Source organism: Sciurus carolinensis, chromosome 3 (genome assembly GCF_902686445.1).
Source record: "Sciurus carolinensis chromosome 3, mSciCar1.2, whole genome shotgun sequence".
NCBI lineage: Eukaryota > Metazoa > Chordata > Mammalia > Rodentia > Sciuridae > Sciurus > Sciurus carolinensis.
Genome location: NC_062215.1, coordinates 148,314,691 through 148,342,541, shown reverse-complemented (window position 1 = coordinate 148,342,541; position 27,851 = coordinate 148,314,691). Strand labels below are relative to the sequence as shown.

Below are 27,851 nucleotides of genomic sequence, written 5' to 3'. Positions count from 1 at the left end.
TGTAATTTGTCAAAACGTACATTAAACTGCATTGGTAAACAACCCTGTATCTACTTCACCTCGTTATTGCAAAAGACTAAAACTTCCCGCTGGGCCAGAAGGGCCGGTTGAGTAAAGAAAAAGTCCTCTCTGTCAACTTTTCGAAAGGAAAACTGCCCATGTTTTCGACAGTTCGCCCAAGAAAGAACTCTTCAGATCATTTTAATCGAAGTTTACAGTCGTTGGGGACTTGTCACCAAAGCTTACAGCCAGATTTGCGCCTCTGGGGGCTGTAGGGGTGGTCTGCGACGGCCCAGAGATCCCACTCTGGGTGGGTCCAGGCTGTGGGAGTACACCCGGCAGTACCTGGAACCCGGCAACCTCAGGCCGCCCTTTCTCGAATCCTGCGCAGGGTAGACGGGGTGAGGGGCTGGGAGCAGGGGCGAGGGGGCGGGGGCGCTCCGCCCAGTCAGTGCCCAAGGGGCAAACCGGAGAGAAAGAGGCCACAGAACTGAGTCACCTGCAGAAGGCCCACCCGCCCCTGCTCCTGCTGGGCACCCTGCTGGGCCCCCTGCTGGGGCGAGTCACGGAAGCTGCGGTGCCCGAGAAGCGCCCCGGCGCAGGCCGCGCACTGACGCGCAGACCCAGTGTCCGCAGACCCGTGTGCCGCGGGTCTCGCGCTACTTGCTTGGGACTCTGCGCAGGAGCAGCTAGGGAGCACCGGTACGTACCGTCCTGCTCCCACCCGGGCTCTCCTCCGCTCCGATCCCCGGGCCTTCACTCCCCCAGACACCGGAAAGCACAGGCAGCATGGAGGCCGAGAAACGGGAAGCCTGGAAGCGACGTGGTGCAGGCGATTATAGGGCGTAGCGCTTCCCTGCCCACTCCCACTCCGGTAGCCTGGGCTTGCACTGGACGTGTCTCAACTTACGGAAAGAATACAGTTGCCCTCTGCGGTCCAGAGACCCCACTCACCGAACCCCCAGGAGTGCCTTTTGAGTTGAAAACCAGCGAGACCGTTTACCGCTGCTTCCTGTTAGTGTTTTCCTGTTCTACAACCACTCGAGAGCTCTGCGAACCCTCCGTATTGGATGTTTTGAAGAAGTACGGAGTGTTGTTTTATGATCACTCCTAGTGTTTATTACCAGTGTGTGAAAATAGTAAGTGGCAAAAGTGAACGTGCTTTGTTTTAATCTATTCCTAATAACTACTTCCCTGAGATATTTAACTATTTCTCCTCCCCGACCCCTGACTCTATCATTGTTTTTAAGGGAGGAGGGGGGTGAGCGTGTGCGTGTGTATTTGCTGGGAATCAAACCCACGGCCTTTCCAATACTAGTGAGATAGGAATTTGGGAATACAGAAAAAGAAAAATACACTGTCTCAAAAGAGAACGCCTAGAAGCTGATGGAATGTAGGAAATGCCCATGAACCTTTGAAATGCAAAAGAAGCATTTACCACCAACCCAGCCCATGTCCTTAACCCTCTGCCTAAAGGGCTTAACGCCTAAACCATTCTCCTGCCTGCAAAAAATAACAGGATGAAAATCTGCAAACGCTAGAAAAGCTGGCTCCGCCTGTAGGACAGCCCCTAAGTTCTGTCGGTCTGTCTGTCTGTCTACCTATGTATGTATGTGTGTGTATATATTTTTTATTTATTTATATTTATTTATTTATTTATTTATTTATTTATTTTTTGGACTGGGGATTGAACTCAAGGGCACTCTAACACTGAGCCACATCCCCAGCCCTTCTTTTTTATTTCGAGACAGGGTCTCACTAAGTTGCTTAGGGCCTCACTAAATTGCAGAAGCTATTTTTTGAACTCGCATCCTCTTGCCTCAGCCTCCCAAATTGCTGGGATTACAGGAGTACTCTGCCTTACCCGGCCCTCTGTAACTATTAATACCCTATACCAAGAGGTTGCTGTAGCTCTGGTGATGGCCAGCATACTACCTCCAATGTGTATTTATTACTTTACCCCAAAAGTTATCTCTCCTTCTCTCAAGATAACAGACATTTGCCCTTGAATGTGTGTCTGCTTACCTAAATAAATCTATATGTTTCTGGCATGTGCTGAAATTCTTGTCCATTTCATATGCCAAGGACTCCTCTTCCCACGTGTCCTGAGCAGAGGTACCCCTCTTATAGGAGCTCCTCTAGGGACATTAGAACAAGCCATCTACTACTACTGAATTATATATCCAACCCTTAACATTTTCTTAATTTTTGGCTGAAGTGGTAGCTCAGTGGCACAATGTCTGATTAGTATGTGCAAGGCCCTGAATTTGATTCCCAGCACATTTAAAAAAAAAAAAAAAAATTTGAACAGAGAAATTACAAGAATAATACCAAGAGAGATTAATACTGGCATGACAGCATAAAGAGCTGACCTACTCCATTGGAAACTAGTAAAACTTATGACCCTAAGGGGCAAACAGTAAATAAACATCTATTCAAAAAAATTGTATGAAAATTTTTCCATGAAAAAGCTCTAGACTGTGGTATTTAAACCAATACCTCTCCGTCCTTCCGCCTCTCATTCTGCAAGACAAACTCCAGTTCAGACTGCTGCAACCAAAATCACAAAGTTTCCCAGTAGCACCCAGTCAGAGGAGCAGAATGTCAACATTTTCATCCCTTTCCTTTTCCTACCTAAATCCCAGTGAGTGTGGATTAGAGATGAGGGATCCCCTTCCATCCAGCTCCAATTCATGGAACTGATGCTCCACCTTGAGCTAGAGTGCTCAGAGACTGGGTTTCTGATGACCTTTAACTGATGACCAGCTCCTCAAGTGGTAGTCACATGAAGAGAGGACCTCAGCCCACTGCCCTTTGTCCACCTAAGCTCTTGGAGCATAAACATGACTCTAAGAGAAGCTTGCTGTTTTCTACCACCAGATCCAGAGACTTGGCTCAGAGATTGTGCCTGGGGATTAAGCAATCCATAAAACAGATAGTCCTTAATGTCTTCCCCAAAGAACTGACTTCATTTGCTACAGAGCATGGAAAAGTTCAAGCCAAAGGGTGGTCTAGCAGAGGTCTTGATAATAGGTAATTGGGAAGAGATTCAAGATACAGTAGGCTCTCTATTCACTAGTTTGTTGTCCATGGATTCAACTAACCTCATACCAAAAATGCTCAGAAAAATAAATTGTTTTTACTGAACATCTGTGGGCTTTTTCCCCTGCATCATTATTCCCTAAACAATATAGTATAACCACCATTTATGTAACATTTACATTATATTAGGTATTATAAGTAATCCAGAGATGATTTTAAATATGCCATAAGATGTGTATAGGTTATATGCAAGTACTATGCAATCCTATAGGAATTTGAGCATCCAAGAATTTTGATACATGCAAGAGGTTCTGGAACCAATCCCCAATGGATATAGAAAAAAACTTGTAAACCAGCTAGTTTTCAGGAAAGAACAGATTAAGACTGCTGGGAGAGCCCTCCTGGAGTAAGAACAAATATTACACACTGACCTCATAAAATATTCCTTCAAAGGGGTTAAATTTCAATTGGATTCATGTATGGAGCGGTTTATCCTAGGTACTATTGGAAACAATAAAATAATCAGCTGGCAATGAAGTTTAACATCAAGATGGGGGTGTATGAATTTCACCAAATCTGGCCAATCACTAAACAAACAAGCAAATGCAGATGCTCCTTGCTTTAAGATGGAGTTATGTTTTGATAAGCCCACTGTTTTAGTCAGCTTTTTCACTGCTGTGACTAAAACACCCAACCAGAACAATTATAGAAGAGGGAAAATTTATTTGGGGGGCTCACAGTTTTAGAAGTCTCAGTCCATAGATGGCAGGCTCCATTCCTTGGGGCTCGAAGTGAAGCAGAACATCATGGCAGAAGAATGTGGCAGAGGGAAGCAGCTCATGTAGTGATCAGGAGGCAAAGAGAGACACTCCACTCTCCAGATACAAAATATATACCCCAAAGCCACACCCCCCCAATTCCTCCAGCCACCCCCACCTGCCTCCAGTTACTACTCAGTTAATTCCATCAGGGATTAATTCAGTGATTAGGTTAATGTTATAACCCAATCATTTCTCCTCCAAATCTTCTTGCATTGTCTCACCTGTGAACTTTTGGGGGCCACCTCAAATCCGAACTATAACACCCAGTGAAAACTGAAAAACTGAAAATGCATATAATACATCTAACTTATTGAACATCAGAGTTTAGCAACACAGTTCACCAGAGAGTACCAGTTGTTTGACCTCTTGATGTTGTGACTTCTGGGAGCTGCAGCCCACTGCCATTGCCCACCATCACAAAAGAGTAGTGTCTATTGCTAGCCCAGGAAAAGGACAAAATTGAAAATTTCAAGTAAGATTTTTTCTGACTATATATCAGTTTCACACCATAATAAAGTGGAAAAATTGTAAGTGGAACCATAGTAAGTCTGGGACTATTTGTCATACTAACAAGCCTAGGGGTGTGATCAGTACTGAGAGTCATTACGTATATTATCCCAAATACCCTTTTTCCAACAAAAAATTATCAGCCTGGCAAAATAACAGGAAAATATGACTCACACACTTGGAAAACAAAACAAATCAAAAGAACACCTATGAGAATGACCAGATGTTGGATTTGTCATAAAAAAGGAATTCAAAGGCTGAGGCTGTAGCTCAGTGGTAGAGCACATGCCTCACATACATGAGGCACTGGGTTGGATCCTTAGACCCACATAAAAATAAATGCATAAAAAGATATTGTGTCCATTTACAATGAGAATTTTTTAAAAGAAAAGAATTCAAAATAGTCATTATAAACATGTTCACTGAACTAAAGAAAGTATGGTTAAAGAATTAAAAGGGTGACATTTATTTACTGTCACATCAAATGGACAATAGCAAAAAAGAGATAACAATTATTTTAAAATGAACCAATAGAAATTCTGGAAAATATAATTCTGGAAATTATGAAAATATCAAAAAATGCAATAACTGAAATAACTTCATTGGGGACTCAACAGCAGATTTGAACTAGGAGAAGAATAGGCTAATTTATAGACAGATCTACTAAGAACATGCAAGTCAAAGATCAGAGAAGAAAAAAAAAATGAAGAGAACTGGACATGGTGGCACATGCCTATAATTCCAGTCATTCAGGAGGCTGAGGCAGGAGGATCATAAATTTGAAGCCAGCCTTGGCAATTTAGCAAGGATCTTAACAAGTTAGTGAGACCCTGTCTCAAAAATAAAAAGCAAAAAGGTGCAGGAGGCGGGTGCTGGGGATGTGGTTCAGTAGTAAGTGGCCCTGGATTCAATCCCTGGTACCAAAAAAAAAAAGGAAAAATGAAGAGAGCCTCAGACAAATGTGGGACACCATTAGGTACACCAACATGTGCATAATGGGGATAACAGAAGGAGAAGAGTGTGACAAAGGAGCAGAACAAATACTGAAAGAAATAATGACTGAAAACTTCCCATATTTGTTGAAAAACAATAACCTGTATATCTAGGAAGCTCAGTGAATTTCAAGTAAGATAAATAAAAAAGATTCACAAAGAGACACACTTTAAAAATAATGAAAGTCAAAGACAAGGAAAAAGTCTTGAAAGCAGCAAGAAAACAATGAATTATTTACAAATGAATCAAAATAAGATTAACAGCTGACGTCTCAGCAAGAACAGTAGTGAAGGGTTATAGTTCAGTGGTAGAGCACTTGCCCAGCACGTGTGAGGCACTGGGTTTGATTCTCCGCACCACATAAGAATAAATAAATAAAATAAAGGCATAGTGCCCATCTACAACTAAAAAATAAAAATAATAGTAATAATAATAATAATAATAAAACCAGTAGTGACCAAAAGATACTGGGGTAACATAGTGAAAGTGCTTGAAGGAAAAAAAAAAGTTAACCAAAAATCCTATATTCAGGAAGTGATCTCATGGAAGCAAAGGTAAAGTAGAGACTTTCCCCAATGAAAAACAAAAGGGAATTTGTGCTACCAATCCTGTCTTAACAAGAAACACTAAAAAGAAGCTCTTCCAGCTGAAAGCAAATGAACCCAGACAGTAATTAAAATCCACAAACCAAATCAAAGAGCATCAAAAAAGATAACTATATAATTATAAAAGAAAATACAGATGGATATTGTTTATCCTGCTCCTGACCAATTTAAAAAGCACTTGTATACAGCTTAGGATAGAGCTCAGTGCTTGACTAGCATGAGTGAGGAGTTCATGGGATCCATTCCCAGAATGACCTTGAAAAAAGAGGAGGAGAGGGAGGAGAGCAATTGTATAAAATATATAGGAATGTAATATTTATGAAATTGCCAATAATATTCCAAAAAGATGAATGGAGGCAATGTCCTATTGAGCTAAGTAAATGAGTACAAATGGTAAAGTAATAACTGAATGTATTGTTAGGTTTACAACACGAATGTTGTGACACGTGCACTACCATGCCCGGCTGAAAATATTCACTTCATGTAAAAGAAAGCAGTAAAGGTGGAGTAGAGGAACAGATCTGAGATATAGGAAACAAAAAGTAAAATGCCACATATAAATCCAACTCTTTCAATAATACCATTGAGAATGGATTAAATAAACAAAAGGCAGAAAGCGTTAGACTAGATTTAAAAAACTGTGGTCCAACTATACCTGTCCTTAGCAGGCAAACTTTATATTCAAAGAAACAAATAGAAAATAAAGACTGTCAAAAGATACATCATGCAACCATAAGAAAGCTGGAATGACTATACTGATATCAGACAAATAAACTTTAAAACAAAACATGCTACTAGAGATTTTTAAAAGGGGGAACAAGTATGGTGGCTCACACCTGTAATTCCAGTGGCTCAGGAGGATAAATTGAAGTAGGAGGCAAGTTCAAAGGCAGCCTCAGCAATTTAGTGAAGCTCTAAACAACTTAGCAAGACCCTGTCTCCAAATAAAAAATTAAAAGGGCTGGGTATGTGGCTCAGTGGTTAAGCACCTCTGGGTTCAATCCCCAGTGACAACAAGAAATACATCTTATAATAATAAAGTTGATATAACCATTATAAATGTATATGCAGTCAATAAGAATGCAAAATTTTATGAAGCAAGCTGATAGAAGGAAAAGATAGAGATTCAACAGTGACAATTGGAGATTTTGATATCCCATGTTTGATAATACATAGAACAACTAAATAGATGATCAACAAGGAAAGAAGATATTCAAACAACATTCTAAATCAACTAGAACTAACTGCCATCTGTAGAACATTCCTTCCAACAATAGAATACACATTCTTCACAAAAGGCACAGGGAATGTTCTCCAGGATAGGTTTTCTTCTGGGCCATATAACAAAATTCAATAGACTTAAAGGGATAGAAATAATTCAGAGCATGTTTTCTAATTGCAATGCAATGAAATTAAATAATAATGGGAAAAAAGTAGAAAATTCATCAATAGATAGAAATTAAACAGCACATTAAGTAACTAGTGGGTCAAAGTAGCAATTACCTACAGTATTTTTTTTTCCAGTGATGGGATTGAACCCACATCCTTGTGCATGCTGGGTGAGTGCTCTAACACTACTGAGCTCCATCCCCAGCCCTCAAAGAAGAAATTCAAAGAAAAATCAGAAAGTACTTAAGATGAATGAAAATCAACCATAATATGTCAGTTGCTTAGAGAGAAGTAATAGCTATAAATGTCTGTATTAAGCTAGGAAAAGGGTCCAAATCACACTGCCCTAAAGAGATGGTTTGGAATACTGACCCCACTGTGAGACACACATGACAAATTGGTAGCTGTGTGACTGAGGCCAGCAAGCCATTAGCAGCAGCAGGATTTCAAAGGGAAAATATGGATTATTTTGTTTTAAATTTCTGAATCTTTATCTCTCTTGGGGAGAACAAGGAAGAAAATATGGTATCACGGAGCCTGTATCCCCTTTTGGCCACAGCAGGTCCTAGCAGGACCAAAGCCACGCCCATAAGAAGGGCACAGATTCTCTACCCATGATTCCCACGTTTCCACACACACTTCCTGCAACCAGTTTTGGGGCCTGTGTGGTTCTAGTTGGCATTTGAATTTATAAATCCTGGTTTTGATTCTACCATCCCTGAGAACATCCCTGAGAGTTTGGGGCATGCAGGCGTGTGTGTGTGTGTGTGTGTGTGTGTGTGTGTGTGTAAACATTTAACTTCTGTGTGAGCTGAAATCTGACCTTGCACACCCACAACCTCCCCAGTCCGCATCTTGGGGTACCCATAATCACTTTGAGTGCACAGTGGAAATGGGGATGCCAAAGCTCACCACCAGGCCAGGGCATTGCCTGGACTCCCACTTCCCAGCCCTAACTGAACACTAGCATCATGATAAAATTTAAAAAGCCAGGGAGCTAGTGATGGAGCTCAGTGGTAGAGGGCTTGCCTGGCATGAGTATGGCCCCAGATCTGACCTCAATACTACTAAAAGTAAAATTAAATTTAAAAAAATAACCTCAACCCTCAGCTCAAAGAGTAGACTGGGACTGGGTTAAAATGTTCTTCTTGGGGTGGGGTTGTGGCTCAGTGGTAGAGCCCTTGCCTCGATCCTCAACACCACATAAAAATAAATAAACAAATAAAATAAAATAAAGAAAAAGAGTCCAAATCAATTACCCTACCTTCAACCCTAAGACTCTGGAAAAAGAAGAGAAAACTAAAACTAAAGCAGGCATAAAGAAGGAAATGATAAAGACTGAAGTATAAACTAATGAAATATATAAATGTGAAATTATGATATATATTTTTTGGTTTTCATCCATAGTTCCTGCCTTGTAACTCCTTCCCTACTTAGCCATAGAAACTAGAATTTCTTTTCCCCTAGGCAGTTCATAGAAACTCCAATCTTTCCTGCCTTCCTGTCTTACAGCTGGCCATTAAGAAATTCTCTGACATACCTTATCTGAGAGTAGATCAGAATACCCCCATTTGATGCATCCTGTCCCATGCCCTGGAGGAAGAAATGCACCGCAAAGAGGCAAAACTCAGGCCACCCTCCCTTTATGTCCAATTGTATTTTGACACAATTGTCTATGTTTCAATCATTCCTATGATCTTCATAAACCCAAAGGACAGAGTTTGGAGAGATTTCCAATCACTGAGCCTGTGGAGGACCCTGGAGGGGGTACCTGGAGAGGACGTGGAAGCTTCCTACCCCTTTCCTTCTCCTATACACCCCTCATCTTTCCTCTATATCTTTGTGTGTGTGCGTGTGTGTGTGTGTGTGTGTGTGTGTGTGTGTGTGTGTGTGTAACGCAGGGGCAATTCTCACTGAGCTACATCCCCACCTCTTCTTATTTTTTATTTTGAGACAAGGTCTCACTAAATTATCCAGGCTGGCCTTGAGCTTGCCTCCCAAGCCTCCCAAGTTGCTGAGGTGTGCATCACCATAGAAGGCTCTTCATCTTTATCTTCACAAGTTAGCAAATGTATTTCTCTGAGTTCTGTAAGCTGCTGAAGCAAATTAATAAAATCTAAAGAGGGGTTTGTGGGAACCCTGTTTTATAGCCAGTCAGTCAGAAGCACAGTTGAAACAGTCTGCCATCTAAAGCTGGGGGAGGCAGTCAGTGGACTGAGCTGTCTACCTGTGGGATTTTTTTTTCTTTTTTAGTTTTTTTGTTGTAAATGGACACCACACCTTTATTTTGTTTATTTATTTTTATGTGATGCTGAGGATTGAATCCAGTGCCTCACCTGTGCTAGGCAAGTGGCCTACCACTGAGCTACATCCCCAGCCCCACCTGTGGGATTTGATATATCTTCAAGTGAATAGTGTCAGAATTGTTGTGGAATGAAGGACAACTGGTGTCTGCTGTGGCCCCAGATCTTTTTGGAGTCACAGAAGTCATTCTCCCTAACCTCCAGCTTCCTTTTTCCCCTTGTCTTTCTGTGCTGGCTAGCACCTCTGACACAATACTGAATAAAAGCAGTGATAGCGAATGACCTTGTTTTATCCCTATCTTTAAAAGGAATGTTTTTGGCATTGCATCATTAAGTGTGATATGTATAGGTTTTTATACATTCCTTTTATTAGATGAAAGAAGTTCCTTTCAACTGCTGTTTTCAATAAGGTGTTTTGTTTGTTTGGGGCAAGGGGTTGTTTGTCTTTTGAAATTGTTGTTTTGTTTTTCAGTTCTGGAGATGAAACCCAGGGCCTTGCATATGCTAAATAAGCACTCTCCCATTGAGTTAAATCCCCAATTCTTTTCATTTTTTATTTTGAGACAGGTTCTTGCTAAGTTACCCAGGACAGCCTCAAACTTCTGATCCTCCTGCTTTGGCCTTCTGAGTAGCTGGGATTGTAGGCCACCAAACTAGGCTGGGTTTTAAAGTTTTTCCTGTAAAATCTCAAACTAACAGAAAAGTAGCAAGTGTGGTATGAAGACTTCTTGTATTCTGAATATTTAAGAGTAAGTTGCTTGTGTGATGGCTTATTAATCCCATATTTTCTCATATGATTCCTATAAACAAGGACAGGGACACAATACAACCGTAAGATTCTGTACATTGACAATGATTCATTACTACCCTTTGATCCTCAGACCCCATTTACCATCTTTTTTTGCTATCAAAACATTATTGGGGCAGACTGGGGCTGTAGCTCAGTTGCAGAGCACTTGCCTAGCATGCCTAAGGCACTAGGTTTGATCCTCAGCACCACGTAAAAATACAAATAAAATAAAGACATGTTGTCCATCTACAACTACAAAAAAATTGGGAAAAAAAGTTTAAAAAATTATTTGGGCAATTGGTGAATGTTCAATATCATTAATAATTAGGGAAATGCAAATCAAAACTATACTGAGATTCAGTCTCACTCCTGTTAGAATGGCATTCATGAAGAATAGAAATAATAAATACTGGTTAGGGTGTGGGGAACACTTACACACTGTTGTTAGAATTATAAATAAGTACAATCAAAATGGAATGGAGGATCCTCAAACCACTAGAAATGGAACCACCAAATGATCCAGCTATCTTACTAATGAAGAATTAAAGTCTGCATACTATAGCAATACATTCATACCCATGTTTATTATAGCAGCACAATTCACAATAGCCAAATTATAAAATCAGCTAGATGTCCATCAATGGATGAGTGGATAAAGAAAATATAGTATATAGGCACAATGTAGTTTTATTCAACCATAAAAAAGAAAGAAATTATGCCATTTACAGGAAAATGGATGGAACTTGAGAGCATTATGTTAAGCAAAATAAGTCAAATCCATAAAGTCAAGGGTTGTGTGTTTTCTCTCATATGTGAAAACTAGAGAGAAAAAGGGGGGAAAATATGTGGGAGACAGGTCTTATGAAAACAGAAAGGAGAGCAGTAGAGTAGAGGAAGGGAACCATGGGGAAGGGTGAGGGGTGAGAAAGGGGGGATACTGGGGAACAAAACTGACCAAATTACATTGTTATGTTGTGTGCACATACAAATATGTAACAACGAATCCCATGCTTACATATAATTATAATGCACCAATAAAAATTTTTTTTAAAAATCTGAACAGGGGCTGGGGTATAGCTCAGTTGGTAGAGTGCTTGCCTTGCAAGCACAAGGCCCTGGGTTCAATTCCCAGCACCGCAAAAAGAAAAAGAAAAAAAAATCTGAACCAAAAAAAAAAAAAAAAAAAAAAAAAAGAAAGAAAGAAAGAAAAAGGAAAAAATCTAGCTACATTTGAAATCATTCATTTTAAGATCCCTGTCAAGATTCTACCTTTCCTGCCTGGTAAGGTGCCACATGCCTGTAATTTCAGTAACCTGGGAGGCTGACAGGAGGACCCCAAGTTCAGGACCAGGCCAACCTGGGCAACTTGGTGAGACCCTGTCTCAAAATAAAAAATAAAAAGGGTTGGGAATGTAGCTCAGTGGTAGGGTTTACCTACATTCAATGCCCAGCACTGCAAAACTAACTAAATAAATAAATAAACAAACAAACAAACAAATAAATAAATAAATAGGAGAAATTTTTACCTATCCAGACATAGTCAATAGTCAAGATCTCCTTTGTTGTAAACATCCACTTCCACTATTGGTTTGGGGACCACAGACTTGGAAAGTCTCTAAGGACTTCAGCCAGTTTCCCAGTTTACTTTTAATAAGAGACAAAGGCGGATGTGTATTATTATGACTTCATCATAATTTTCTTTAAAAAAAAATTTTTAGTTGTATATGGACACGATGCCTTTACTTTATTTATTTATATGTGGTGCTGAGAATTGAACCCAGTGCCTCATACTTGCTAGGCAAACCCTCTACCACTGAGTCACAACCCCAGCCTCATAATTTTCTTTTTGATGTTAGTATGTCCTGCCTTATATTCTCTCCTAATATATAAAAATCATTTTGATAATTTTTTAAAGTTTCCATGTCATCAGAAAGTATTATATTGTTTTCTTTCTTTCTTTCTTTCTTTCTTTCTTTCTTTCTTTCTTTCTTTCTTTCTTTCTTTCAACCCAGTGGTGCTTTACCATACTTTCCAGTCCTTTTTTTTTCTTTCTTTCTTTCTTTTTTATTTAAAGGATCTTACTAAGTTACTGAGCTTGTCCTCAAACTTGGAATCTCCTACCTCAACCTCCTGAGTTGCTAGGATTATAAGCAACTCAGGAGGTTGATTAAAAAAAGATTAAGTCAATTAGTGCATGTTAAACTCTTCATTTTATATATTTATTTTTCATGTGGTGCCGAGGATTGAACCCAGTGCCTCACGTATGCTAGACGAGCACTCTACCACTGAACCACATCCCCAGCCCAAAAATGTTGCCTTCTTATTTTGGGGTTTCCTCCCAAATATTTTCAAGGTAATTGACTTATTGTAATATGTATATTCACCATATGTGATGTTAAAACTCTGCCCAGTAGTGAGTAATACTCTTAATCACTCAGAAAAACGTATTTAATAGAGAAATTGTCCATACTGGAAATTACCACACAATTGATTAGTAATGGCATCACCAAGTTAATCAAGATGGCAGGCTTAAAATAACAAATTCTGCAATCCATAGTAAAATCAAATTTTTTTTCTAAGACAGCATAAGCTGGAAAGTAAATTTCCAAAACATCTTTCAAATTTTGTAACAGGCTCTTTTCTGGATCCCATAAGTGTGTGTTCCTGCTCATCTTAATTCCCAGGGGTCAGATTATATGGTCTGCTCCAAGAAATCAGCACTTAGGAAGCATTCTAGAATGACAGGGTTCTACCTCTATATTTATGGAAGCATCATTCCCTAATGCATTCTGCATACTGTTGCACTCTGTAGGTTTTTTTGGCTCAAGTACCCAGGTCTCATTGATTTTATCCATAACATCCCAAAATGTCTTCAGTGAGTCTAATGCTGCCAAAAACTGAACTACGAATGCTTATTAAAGAGTTCTGTGGTGTCCAGGAAACAGAAAATGGAACAGGAAAATCCACAAATCAATTTGATGATTCTTCATGTACTTGACTTTCAACTTAAGAGTGATTAGATGCTCTCTACCAGAGGCATTTTTGGCTTTTAACTCTATGGTACATATACAAGTTTTACAACTGAGAGTTCCTATCTCTTCAATAAGGCTTGAGTACAACTGGGGGGGAGGAGGTAGTGCATATAGCTCTTACCTATTCTTTCAAGCAACTTCCAAAACTATTTTCAACTCCATCATAAAGTTCGTTAGATCAAGAGAGTGTTCTCTGTTACACCAACTGAGGGTGTCCATTAAGCATTGTTCTCTGCCACTAGTTACATACTAATCTCACATTCTTCAGTTGCAAATCTTCTGCAATAATATCCTAAAGTGGAAGCTTCTTCCCTGAGCTAGAATGAATCCTTCATACTCAGTTTTCTCCAGGTTTTCACAGTCTGGGGAGTAACAGAGAGACTAAATGAGCAGGTGTTTGCACTTGCACAGGTGGCGTGTTGGCATGTGTTTGCATCTATCTATCTATCTGTCTGTCTGTCTGTCTGTCTGTCTATCTACCTATCTATATTACAATTGACTTGTGATTTCCTACTTTAATCACTGGGAGAAACTCTGTTTAAATCAATATTTACTTTGATGCTAAGCTCATCCCCGATTTGGCCAGAGGAGTCCCTTCAAGTTGGCATCTGTATCCTTTTGACCTGCCCTTCTTGTTCTTTGAGTACTTCCTTGCTTTATGGTATACTCACACATTCCATGAACAACCTGTCCTTTCCCCGCTTCAGTGCTGGAATCAGACATTTCTTCAAGAAATCTTGATTCCTTTTAGTAAAGAATTTATTATTCAGAAGCCAAGATCTGCATGTTCTATTTTCTTTTCTTTTCCTTTTTTCCTTTTTTTTTAGCTTTATTTTCTTCATTTAGTTTTATGTGGTGCTGACAACCAAACTCAGTGCCTCACACATGCTAGGCAAGTGCTCTACCACTGAACAACAACCACAACCTCCAGCATTTTCTATTTTTTAATTGTTATTGGCAGGTAACTGATCCAAAATCTTCTCAATGGACAGAACTATGGGAGATATGTATGTATATTCCATATACACATACATATATATGTATATACATATATGCATGTATATCCATATGTATATATTTACATCTATACTTATTTCTATTTATGTCTATACTTCTTGAAATCCATGGGTCCCCACAAATTATTCCCATTCATTTTCAAAATGGCAGGATTTGTTCTATTTAATTTTTGTAACTCCTTTCTCCAACAATGTGTTATTTACTTATTTGGGTAACTCTCTCATATCTAACCAATCTCTCAATGTCACTTCTGCCCTCTTCCCCCTCAACCTACTCAGGCTCTGACATATTCCACACCAGACAGTCACTCTGCTTGAAAACCTATCTTGCCCTGCCTCACATAATGGCTTTAGAGTTAGTTGGATTATTCAAGAAGGGAAAGGTGAAAGGAAGGAGGGGGAAAGTTTTTTAAAGTTATGAATTGGAAGGAGAGATAGAGGTCACTTACTAGGTACAAAAAACACAGTAGATAAGAGGAATTAATTCTGATGTTCTACAGCACAGTAGGTGAACTATAGTTAAATTTTTGTTTATATATGTCTGTGTATGTGTGTGTGTATTTTTTTTTTCTTTGCAGTGTTGGGGAATGAACTCAGGGATTCATACGTGCTATGTGAACACTCTACCACTGAGCTACATCCCCAGCACTATTGTATATGTCAAAATAAGCAGAGGAAAAATGTTTTTTGGTTTTGTTTTTGGTTTTGGTTTTGGTTTTTGTACCAGGGTAGACCTCAGGGGCACTTTACCATTGAATACATCTTCAGTACTTTTTTAAAAATATTTTTTCATTGTACTTGGATACAAATACCTTTGTTTTATTTATTTATTTTTATGTGGTGCTGAGGCTCAAACCCAGTACCTCACACTTGGTAGGTGAGCTCTCTACCACTAAGCCACAATCCCAGCTCTCAGTCCTTTTTATTTTTATTTTGAGACCAGGTCTTTTTAAGTTACTAAGTTGTCAAGGCTGGTCTTGAATTTATGACCTTCCTGCCTCGGCCTCCCAAGTTGCTGGGATTACCGGTTCATGCTATCACACCTGGCCAGAAGAAATTTGTTTAATGTTCCCAACCCAAAGAAAATGTAAATGTTGTAGGCTATTGATATGCTAATTGCCATGATTTGGTCATTACATATTGTGTACATATATCTCATAAATATGTATAATCACTATATCTTTAAATGATTTTTAAAAATCATGAAGGAGTGTTGAATTTAATCAAGTGCTTTTCTTCATCTCCCCAGAGGCAATCTTTTTGTTCTTTTAAGTGATTATCTTGTGTTTCCAGATAATATGTTTATAGCTGGGTGTGGTGACGTGTGTCTGAAGTTGCGCTTACTGGGAGGCTGTGTTTGGGAGTAAAACTTGAGCGTAGGCATTTGAGAGCACCCTGGGCAACATAGTGAAACCCTGTTTCACGTTATAATCATGATCATATTATTGTGCTTATATTGCTACTTCTTGATTTGGGGCAGACAGGAGGTTCAGGCATTTCCTATTTACTTCATAGTATTCAAGAGAAGACTGTAGCTCTTTCTCTATTGTTCCCACTCTGTGTTTACCCCTGTGTTAGTCAGTTTTGTGAATACATGAAAAAAAACAAGTTAGAGGAGGAAAGATTTATTTTGTGTCATTGTTTCAGAGATTTCAGTTCCTGGTGAGTTGGCTTCTTTGCTTCAGGCCTATAGTGAAGCTGAGCGTCATGGTAGAAAGGGCTTGGTGGAGTAGAACTGACCAGGAAGCAGAGGGAGAGAGATCACAAGGAAAGAGGTGGGGACAAGATATGCCCATTCCAGGGCACACCCCCAGTGACCTACTTTCTCCAAGTAGGCCACACCACCTATGGTTTCCACCACCTTTCAATAATCCATGCAGCTAAAAATCCCTCAGTGGATTAATCCATTGATGTCAGAGCCCTTGAGCTATAATCACTCAAATCCTTACCTCTGAACTCTGCTGCACAGGGGAACAAGCCTTCAAACTTTGGGGACTTTCTAGATTCAAATCATAACAACCCTTAACTTTTTATTTCTCCATCTTCTCAAAATAGTTATATTATGACTTCAATTAGATTCATCTTCAGCAATTATGCTACAGTTTGAGTACTCCTTATCCAAAATGTTTAGAACTAGAACTGCTTCGAATATCATATTTTTAAAAAATTTAGAATATTTGCACATACATAATAAAATATCTTGGGGATGAGACCTAATTCTAAACACAAAATTCATTTATGTTTCATATACAGCTCATATGCATAACTTGAAGGTAATTTTACACATATTTTTAGTGTGCATTTGTTTTGCTGCAACCCATCACCAGAGCTCAGGTGTGAAATTTTCCACTTGTTACATCAGGTTGGTACTTAAAAAGTTTTGGATCTTGGAGCATTTTAGATCTTATATTTTTGGATTAGATGCTCAACCTAATCTGTAATTCATAATCATGCAAATAATTTATAATCGTGCAAATAATAGTCATGGTCCAGTTATGTACCAAACTATGATTACTTTTCTGCACAACTTCTAGTTTTCTCTGAAATTCATAATCTCCTTAGATGCGTGCAGTGGTGCACACCTGTAATTCCAGAGGCTCAGGAGGTTGATATAGGAGGATCATGAGTTCAAAGCCGGCCTCAGCAATTTATTAAAGTCCTAAGCAACTCAGTGAGATGCTTCTCTAAATAAAATACAAAACAGGGCTGGGGATGTGGCTCAGTGGTTAAGTGCCTTTTGGTTCAATCCATTGGTAGTTTTCCATGTAATTCAAACTTAAACTCAGTTATCCAAATCTTGTCTCAATCTGTTGACAAATAGGTATATTATTAATTTCAGGTTCCTGGAGAAGTCACTTCCTGAGCCATTGGCCATGCATTCTGAAAGTTTACAATATGTTCCTTGCATCCACTGTGATGGGTTGACAGATCTGGCTCCATAAGAATGTTAACAGACTTATAAGGGAAATGACTAAACAGACTCCATTTTGCTCTGAGACTCCATGTTATGTAGGAAATAAGCTTCTCCCATGGGAACACCGCACCTCTGTACCCATCATCAGTTGCTTAGAGTGACATGTTTAGCAATACAAAATGACAATTCTTATGTAATAAAAAATTGCTCTCTTTTGATTCCTATTGCCCCTAAACAATGTACCATGTGAACGGTGATTGTGTGGATGTTAGTAACCATTCTTTAGTTTGTACCTAGGTAAGAGTCATTTTGACGCACTTCCCCCTCTGTTGATGACCTCATGATGTTAGTTTGTAATTTTGAATCATAGCAACAGACACTTATGATTGATGTGATTTTTGGTATAAGAACCCCTACAACCCTATGGTCGGGGCTGTTCTCCCAATAGCTATTTTTGGGGCATTGTGTGAGACAGTCAGCCGGCCAGCTTAATAAACACTCAAATTTGGACTTCTCAGTAGTGATTGGTCTGCTCTTAAGTTGTACCCCATAACACACAACTTAATTCACTGCGCTGGGCGCTCAGGGCCATTAATCAGGAAACTCACATCCTCATAAGTGTCTAGGAAACACTTGTATAGTTGGTTTCATTTTTGTTTTTTCTGTTTTTCCTTCTTTCTTTCTTCTTTTGAGTATTGTGCTTTTTGAACCTGCTCTGTAGATTTTTTTCTCCTATTTTCCATTTCTTTGTCTTTTTACTCTACTTTCTGTGACACTTCCTCTATTTCCCAATTCTTCTACTGAGGTATTTTGTTTTCCAATCTCAGAGTTAAGAATTATAGCAAAGTTATATGTATATTGGAAAAGTTGAAACTTTTTTAAAATTGTGAAATGTAAAGGATTCAGAAAGGTGCACAAAATGTGAATATTCACTTTAATAATGAGCCATAAGTCAAATATGCATGTAATCATCACCCAAGATATAAAATAGAAACATCTCAAAGGGCTCCTGATTGCATAGAAGTTCTTTGCAATCTTAAGGTAGGCAAAGATTTCTTAAAACACAAACATAAACAAAGCATTAACCATAAAAGAAAACATTCAAAAATTGTTCATCAAAAAATTTCAATCTCCTCTAGAAAAGATCACTGTTAACAAAATAAAAAAGGCTAGCCAAAAGTTGTGTGTGTAATCCCAGTTACTGAGACAGGAGGAGAGCAAGTCTGAGGCTGGCCTGGACAACATAGCAAGACCTTATCTCAAAATAAAATAAAAGGAACTGGGGATGTAGCTCAGTGGTAGAGCGCTTACCTAACATGTGGAACCCTTAAGTTCCATCCCAAACACTCTGTTCCCCCCAAAAGATCTAAGCCTTAGACTAGGGGAATGTATTTTCATTACCAATCTTAGAGTGAGCATGTAACTGCAATGTATTAAAAATTCTTATAATCAAATAATGTGACAAATGACATTTTTTTCAAATGGGCAAAATATTTGAACAGACATTTCACAAAATAGGATGCACAAATGACCACTAAGAACATGAAAATGTGCTCAATAGTATTCATTATCAAGGAAATGCAAATTAAAAGATTACCAGAACGACTAAAACCCAAGGTCTGACAATACGAAGTATCAGTGAGAATGTGAAACAATTGCAACTCCAACACATCACTGGTAGCAATGTCAAATGATACAACTTGGAAAACAGTTTGGCTGTTTGTTACAAAATTGCACTTTCCACATGACCCCTCAAAAGTACTCCTAAGGACTTACTCAATATATTTTTTAAAGCATATATCCATTCAAAGACTTGAACACAAATGTTCATAGAAGCTTTTCTAGTGATAACAAAAATCTGGGAGTAATTTAATTATCCATCAACAGGCAAACAGATAAATCATGTGTGGTTTAGCCATACAATAGAATATTAAGCATTAAATAGGAATGAACAACCGATTCATGCAACAACACGGATAATTGTGTCTGACGTGCATGATGAAGCATTTAGGGATAAACTAAAATGCATCAAAGTGGGGCTGGGGTGTAGCTCAGTGGTAGAGTGCTTGCCTAGCATGTGTAAGGCCCTGGGTTTGATCCATGGCTCTGCAAAAAAATGAAAAAAATGCATAAACAATAAGATGTATGAATGGATGTGTTAAAGCAAACATAGTAAAATTTACTGCTAGAATCTAGTGGTGAGTGTATGGGTACTCATTGTAAAATTCTGTCTCCTTTGTTTTATGATTGAATAATTTTATACTAAAATGTTAGAGAAGAAAATATTGTGCTGAGTGAAAGAATCCAGACACAAAAACATTTATACTGTATGGTTTATTTATACAAAATTCTAGAGTAGACAAAATAAATTTAGAATGACAGAAAGTCCATCAGCGATTACCTGTGGGTGAGAAGTGTTGATTACCTAGGGTCATGAGAAACTTTTGGGGATAATAGAAATATTCTATACTTTGGATAATGGGAATATACTTCTGTCAAAAGTCGCTAAACTCTATACTTAAAGTGAGTGTATTTATTTATGTAAATTATACATTGATGAAATCGATTTTGAAACAAATGGGCAAACAAAAGCAGGAAGCTCTTCTCAGGAAGCTCTGACATTCTAAGTGGATCTAATCCATTCTGAGCATCTCAGTTGATGATCCAACTGAGCTATACCCAATGTGGGTATTTTCATTTTCCCTTTGGAGTTGGGCAGATTAGCAGACAGGATTCTTCCCATCTCCTGCTCTCATAGGAAAGGCCTGGCTGCCAGGGCTCCTGATGTGGAGTGGGGAAATGGATGGAGTTTCCCAGCCCTGCAGGCATTGTTTATCTTGGTCCTACTCTTTGACCTCTCCTCTTCTTAACAAAACCCTTTCTTCCTTTGCTTCTACAACTTCAGTCTCTCCAGATTTATCTCCTACCTCTCTGATCATTAATTCTCAGTCTCTTTGTAGACTTCAATTCCTTTGCCTTTAAAAAAAATTCCCTTGCCTTTTAAGTACTGGTTCTGTCTTTGACGCTCCTGTTTTTTCAACCCTAATTTAATTACCTTCTGTTTCAGTGCTCATGCATTCCTTGGTAGTATTTCTCTAGTTTTTGCATCCATCCAATCTCTGCCAAGTCCTGTCAGAGTTCTGTCTGTTGTTGTCCTTTTTGAAGCACTAAAGGAACATGTTGATTACAGGGTCAGACAGAGAAAGGTAGTCAAGGTCAGAGGAGAGAAAAATCATCAGTGCCCGAAGGCCACCAGCTGAGTCAGCAGTGTTGCAGACTCAGAGGGAGACACTGACACAGATGGAGGTGAAGTTTAGGTAGAGATGTGGCATCTCTGTGTCATACTGCTGCTCTGTACTTGCAATGACCTATTTCCATCTGCTCCTCCATAGCAGGGAGCCCTTTCTCAACATCAAGTAAATGCTCAGGCACTCTGCTTTTCCTTCTTTTATTTTTGAACAACTTTTTATCATAAAACGTTTGGGAAGAAAATATTGTGGTAAACGATAGAAGCTAAACACAAAGGAATATACAAAGGAATAGATGCTGCTTCAGTGCTTAACACCAGAGTTAAATATAGTTATTTCCCCATGGCTCAGGACACAGGTTCCATGGGACAGTCTCTCATGCACACATCCCCTCCTGGGGCCTACAATGCTGCTTTTGCTAGGGAAGCTACTTTTTATTTTTATTTTTAGTTGGCAATAGGCCTTTATTTTATTTATTTATATGCAGTGCTGGGAATCAAAACCAATGACTTGCACATGCTATGCAAGCACTCTGCCACTGAACCACAACCCCAGCCTAGGAAGCTACTTTTGAATGTAGACATGCAGTAAGTGGTAGTTATTTTTATATCTTAGGCATGTTAATATGTGCTTTATACACCACTGTTGCATAGATCATTACTCACATTTTGCTAAAGGGAAAATTGAGGTTCAGAGAGTCTAAATAATTAAGTAACCAGAGTTTAAAGGCATACATACAATAACAAGCAGAGTTGGGATTCAAAACAAGGGAGTCTAATTCTAGAGCCCGTGTTATAGAAGACTATTGTGTGTTGTTAGCCAAAGAGGGGGCCATGCTAAGAAAAGACCAAACTCTACTACATATAGTGACACTGGGCACTGGCTGCATTTGGATAATCAGGCCAACCAATATCCAGCCTGAATTCCTCTGTTTCCTAAAGCAGGTGTTTCTAGACTGTGGATTTTGTGGAACAGTAAGTGGAACAGGATCCTATGTAATCTATGATAGCTTTGTTTGGACAAAATAAGGATTTTTAAAAGAAATATAACAACTCCAAAATAAAAATTTATTATCTACTATAACTTTAAGTTCATAAAAATGAAAAAATTAAAATATAAATAATAGTAACAAAATATCAAATAATCCTTTAAATTGAATACTTTGAGTTTTATATAAGATTCACAATGTTGGGTTTTTTTGTTTGTTTGTTTGTTTGTACACTAAGGAAAATTTTCTTACAGATTGGCACCTGTCCTTAATTTGAAAACCACTATTCTAGAACTCCAGGCTCTGCATCTTCATCACCATCTCCAACCCACCTGTCCTAATGAAAGTCCTTTATCCCCTGGTTCCCACCACTTCATCACATGCCACTGTGTCTTTCAACCTAGCTCACATACTTCTTTGTTTTTATTTTGTTTTTCTTTTTTAACCAGAGATTGAACCCAGTGGCACTTAACCACTGTGCCACATCCCCAGCCTTTTTCATTTTTTATTTTGAGACAAGGTCTCACTTAGTTGCTGAGTTTGGCTTTGAACTTGTGATCCTCCTGGCTCAGCCTCCTGAGCTGCTAGGATTATAGGCGTGCACCACCATGCCCTGCTTGTTTATTTTTTGTTTTGTTTTGGTCCACATTGGGAGCCCACATCACCTTCCTATTTGACAGACCAGGAGGGCCAGACTTTTAACTTCCTCCCCACTGTACCATTCCCATCCCTGTCTCCAGAAGTCCTCATACAATGCCTGTGTACACATCTGCGGACACTCCAGCCTACAAGTCCACTCTCCATCACATTGCTCTAGAAAGGGCCATCCCTAGGGCTTAGGGATGTGCATGCCTGCAGTATGGATTGCTGTTGATGGATGGAACTGGGGAAGGTCAGTGCAGGCCCTGGCTCAGAGGTCTTTGAGCAGAGAACTTCAGGTCTCAGGTACACAAATTTCTGGATGGAGAGTCCGTGCAGGGGCAGATCCTCTTGGTGTTACAGACTCCTCCCAACTCTCTGATCATTTTCCCCACCTGGAGGAAAGACACAACCTAAGAAGAGCTAGAGTAGGGTCTTTGGAAATTGGGACCAAGGCAAGTTCTCCAGTTCTCTGAGCCCAGAAAAAGAACTGTTCAAGGCTCTCTTTTTCTCTCCACAGGTAACAAAGAAGCAATAAATTTCATTGAATCTAGTCATTATCAACCTTGGCTACACTTTAGACTTTTCCTGAGGAGCTTTAAAAACCTCACAATCTCAGACTAATAAAATCAGAGTCTCTGATGGTGGGGCTCAGGGATTAGTGGGTTAGCTCAATTTTCAGATGAAGAATGTGAAGCTTAAAGAGAGTAGATAGATTAAGAAGTCTCATGTCTAGCTAGTGGTGGAAGTAGGACAAGATCCTAGGGTTCCCAACAATTTATCAAATACTTTTCCTTACATCACAGTGACTTGGAATGTGGAGAATTAACCACAGCAAAGACTCCATGTTTGCTTTTCCTGGTCATACATCCTGCCTCAACAACTATGGAAGTTCTAGAAGTCTAGGTTCTTGAGAAGAGTAAAATAAACAATTCTAATAGGCTTGGTTTCCATTGAGGTCAACTGTAGATTTGTATCATCAGACTTCATGAGCAAAGAAAGGTGCAGAAATTAGTAAGTAACTAAGTTATTTCCAAAAATATACCCAGTACTATTGCATAAGGGTGAGAGTGGTTCTGGATTTGAATTCCATCTTTGCCTCTCACTAGCTGTGTGACCTTGGCAAGTTTCCTTAGTTCTTCCATCTGTAAAAAGGTAATGATATAATAGTTCTAAACCAGAATTACTATACAAATTAGTCTTTAGGATATATCTGGCATATGGCAGGTACTAAATTAATTAATTAAGTATTATGTACCTGGCATTGATCTAGCCTCTGGGAATTCAAGAGAAAAAGAAAAAGGTCCTGCCCTTAGAGCTGAGAAGTTGTACCACCAGCCCCTAATCCATCTCTTCCTCCCCACCTCCACTCCACCGTGGTTAAATGCAAAGGAACAAATAAACTTTTTTTAAAAATCCTGTCACACTAGGAGGCTATACTGTAATACCCATTAATTAATTTATTGAACAAATATTTTTGAGCTTTCACTATGTTCCAAGTACTATATAAGGAAATAGAGTCCTTGTCCTCAAAGCATTCTCAAGGAGGATGTACAGAAGTAAAACTCTTATTGATAGAAGAGTCTGTGCCCTGAGTGATCTGGGCAAACTGTGTTTGGGAAATGATCACCACGCCTTTGGCTAAAGATTTGCTACATGCTTCCTTGGAAGAGGAAAAGAAAAACATAAAAAGAAACCGCTAGTGCAAAGTCCAAATTCTTATTTTATAGATGTAAAATGTCCAGGTTGCTACAAGATTACCTTGGTTTTCAGTCATGCTCAGACGGTGGTTCTTTTGTGTAGGTTGTTCAACAGTGTTGTGTCAGCCTACAGGAGGAAAGGACAAACTCACAGAAGGTTGTTCTTTTGGAAGAAAGCAACATTAATGATCTATGCAACTTCTAGAATTTGTGTTTTTTCACAGAAACATTATGAGTTCAGTAATTCTTGTAACTCTACCAAGAGAATGTAATTATGTTTGATTTTGTAAGGTATACAACAATGATCTCCTATTTTGGTGTTTTTCAATAAGTTTTGATTATGGACAAAAAAAAATCTTAATTGATTTAATGTACTATGCATGAATTTACATGTACTTATACACATTATGTTGATAATGCATATGAGGTATACATCTGAGGTAACGTGTTGCTTATTAAGAAAAAAATTTTAGCTAACAATCTGACCAAGAACTAGGAAGTGGCATTTAAGTGTACAAAACAGGTACCACCAAATTAATTCAGTTGATTTATAAGATCCCTGGGGTCTAGTTATTTTTATCACAAATGAGAGCAAGTTCCTTGACTGGTTTCCTAGATTATTAGGAACTGAGAATGAAAAAACAAAACAACAAAAAAACCGCTGGATCAGGAGAAAGAGTGGCAGCTGGTTGTGAATGATACAAAAGAATATATGATGAAAATGACCAAAGAAGCATCTGGAGTCCTCGATTATCAGGCATGGCTCTGCCATGGACCAGTGCAATAACAGGTGTTTTCAATCAGAGCCTAAGTCAGGCAAAGGCCAAAGGATATTCTGTGCATACTGTTTCAAGAGGAAGAAAAATATTCAACACATTTTAGAAGGGTTTTGTGCAAAACAATTCAAAAATAAAAAAGGTTTAATCTGTATAGAGTTGAGTTATGGGGAGGATTCATTTAAATGATGATATAAAATAATTTGGAAAATATTGCCTTTGATTATTACTAATACATAATAACACTGAATTTTGCAGTAAGAACAACTAAAGTAAAATTTATACTAAAAATGCCATTTATAGGTTCAAGACAAGAGTGAAAGAAAGACTTCAAGCTAGAGTCATTGGGAGAGAAGGATTGGAGACTAGGTATTATGGTTTGGATGTGAGGTGTCCCCCAAAAGTTCACATATGAGACAATGTAAGGTTCAGAGGAGAAATGATTGGGTTTTGAGAGTCTTAACCCAATCAATTAATTAATCCCTGATGGGAGTAATTGAGTGTTAATTGGTGGCAGGTAGGGTATGGCTAGAGGAGGTGGGAATCGGAGCTTGGCTTTAAGGTATATATATATTTGTATCTGGCAAGTGAAGTCTCTCTGTTTCCTGATCTCAGGTGAACAACTTCCCTCTGCCACACACTCTACCATGATGTTCAGCCTCACCTCAAGCCCCAAGGAATGGAGCCAGCCTTCTATGGACTAAGACCTCTGAAACCATGAATCCTCAAATAAACCTTTCTTCCTCTATAATTGTGCTTGTCAGATCATTTAGTCATAGCAGCAAGAAAGCTGACTAAAACACTAGGTCTAAAAACTGCTTAAGCAAAAACATGATTGTAAAATTGAGGAGATCATCTGAATAAAACAAGTATTGTCTCTAGGTGAAGGGTATATGTGTATTCTTTAAGCATTTCTGCTTTGTAGATTTTAAATGATTTTTTTTTAAAAAGTTGGGAAAAAACTGTGTTAGATTTCCTTTGTGACAAAATACCCAAATAAATAAAAGTATAAGGAGGAAAGATTTATTTTGGCTCACATTTTATTTTCACATTGTGGCTCACATTTTCACATGAGGCATAATCTACTCATCTCGTGGTGGCCAGGAAGCAAAGAGAGTGGAAGGGTGGGGTCTCAATATACTCTTCTAGGGCATGCCCCTCCAATGACCTAAGTTCCTTCAACTAGGCCGCACTGCACCCCCTAAAATTCTGCAGCCTCCCAATAGTTCACTGATGGGGACAAAGTCTTCAACTCTGAGACTCTTCATATGTTGGTTTAATCATTCCAAGGATACTTATTATCCTCAGCATTCAGTCATCAGAAAGAAAAGAGTGTGAAGAAGGTATATCCATTTTTTTGGAAGCCTTGTCTTAGAAATGACACACTTCACTTCTTTCCTATTCCATTGGTGAAAATGACATTTGGCCACACTAAGATACAAACGGTGGCAGGGGTTGGAAAACATAGTTTCTGGCTTGGCAGTTGTATCATCCCTAAAGACAGGGAGACAGTCAAGCACAATTTCCCTGAATGCCCCCTTTCTGTTCTCAAAAACCTAGCCAAGTAAACGGAACAGTGAGAGCAAGCCTGGGCTGGAAAGTCTGGCTACATATTATCTGGAAGGACACTGGATTTCTCTTATGCACTCTGGGAACTAGGGCAAGCTATTGTTATCTAGAAAGCTACTGCCGGGACAGTTGCTCCTTGGGATGCTGGTCATACAAGCAAGTTAATACTGATGACATCACTGCTTCTGCAGTTTAAGGCATAAAACCCTTCTCTGAGTGGGGATGGGTGCAGAACTGACGGTACCATTGGAAAGCATATGTTACTTGCCCAGATGACTATCACTTGACAGAATACTATGAGGGGGTGGAGGTCATGTTTGGCAAAGCACCTTAAGGGACAGAGGTGTTATTCTTTCAGTCTGTTGCCACTGAATTCTCCTTGGAGCAATCACTCATCTCTCGTAAGTTTTTCCCAATAAACCATATGTCGCCCATGCTTTCTCTAGGCATTTTCTTTGACTTTCCTGCAATCTACCCACTGCCCTGGTTATGGACATGACAGCAGCCACTTCCTAAGAACAATTCCATAATATGGAAAGGGGGCATATTTTAGTGGACAGCTAGCCATCTCTGCCATAGTGGTTAAATTCTTGTTGAACAATGAATAAAGTTTCTTGGGCTGCCTTATTCTTTGCAAGTATCATACCATGAAAACCTCAGGATGTGGATCTTGAATACTGCCCATGCAACCACTGGTGGTTCTGTTGACTTTATACCTTCTCTTCTGGCAAATTGAAATAATAGGGGTTTGAGTACCCTTCTGCCGAAACAAGTAAAAGATCAGATGAACAAAAATGACAGTTATCAGGCACGGTAGGATAGTGACCCTTGAGAGAGGAGAGCCCCATTATTTCCTTGGATTCCTGTGTAGAAAAACCTTCCAGATCATGGCAAAGGAGGGAGAACTCAGGCAGAGACTGGTAGTCTCCTTCATTTGAAGAGACACAGTCCAGGGAGGTCAAGATGGCTAGAGATTGCAGGGCAAAGTACCAGAGAAGAAAGAGCTGCACAGAGGAATGACTCTAGGAATCTCTACAGTCACCCTTGTGTGTCCATCTGAGGACTAATCAGTGCTTATGAGTAAGGAAATGACCCAAGTTTTAGGAAAGAACCATCTCATGGGAGTAGAGGAACCAATTCTCAAAGTCCATACAGGAGCAAAAATAACTCAAGTTTGTACTAGAGTGGAAAATCTTACCATTCATGGATCACTTAGTAGTGGGAAAATACTAATTGGGAAAAATTAACCCTAGACCAAAGACTATTCTGGCTTCATATGACAAAGCTTAAAAATGTCAAAAAGATTAAACAATTTATAAGTAATTTAATTGCATTTTCAAACAAAGCTCAAAATATTTATAGAATAAAAAAAGTCCAGCATTCAGCAAGGCAAATTTATAGTGTCTAGTATTAATTTAAAAATTACCAAAGTGCAAAGAACCAAGAAAATATGACCCATGATGAGGACAACAATCCATTAACAGAATTAGACCCAAAAATGCCACATATACGAGAATTC

General features: G+C 38.9%; 2 protein-coding genes, 1 non-coding gene and 2 pseudogenes across 5 annotated transcripts in view; 3 read left to right on the top strand and 2 right to left on the bottom strand.

Annotated features, from left to right (window-relative positions):
* Cflar (CASP8 and FADD like apoptosis regulator) overlaps nucleotides 1-1,031 on the bottom strand; it is a 43,106-nt gene extending 42,075 nt beyond the window's left edge. For 2 of the 3 annotated variants that reach the window (XM_047543188.1, XM_047543187.1), the window contains exon 1: nucleotides 711-1,029. The gene's annotated coding sequence lies outside the window, so the exon portion shown is untranslated. Of the gene's footprint in view, nucleotides 1-710 lie in introns of all 3 variants that reach the window. The other variant, XM_047543193.1, reaches the window with a different exon arrangement.
* Nucleotides 159-25,442, top strand: LOC124979516 (uncharacterized). The gene is made up of 3 exons (XM_047543884.1): nucleotides 159-170; nucleotides 212-1,139; nucleotides 25,379-25,442. The coding sequence occupies exons 1-2, from the start codon at nucleotides 159-161 to the stop codon at nucleotides 1,112-1,114; spliced, it is 915 nt and encodes a 304-aa protein (XP_047399840.1). The 3' UTR covers nucleotides 1,115-1,139; nucleotides 25,379-25,442.
* Nucleotides 1,480-14,205, bottom strand: LOC124979515 (E3 ubiquitin-protein ligase FANCL-like; annotated as a pseudogene).
* Trnaa-ugc (transfer RNA alanine (anticodon UGC)) lies at nucleotides 11,518-11,590 on the top strand. Its single transcript has one exon. It is a non-coding gene; the product is annotated as a tRNA-Ala (tRNA).
* On the top strand, nucleotides 23,562-24,291 carry LOC124979041 (40S ribosomal protein S27-like; annotated as a pseudogene).
* Nucleotides 25,443-27,851: the final 2,409 nt, after the last annotated feature.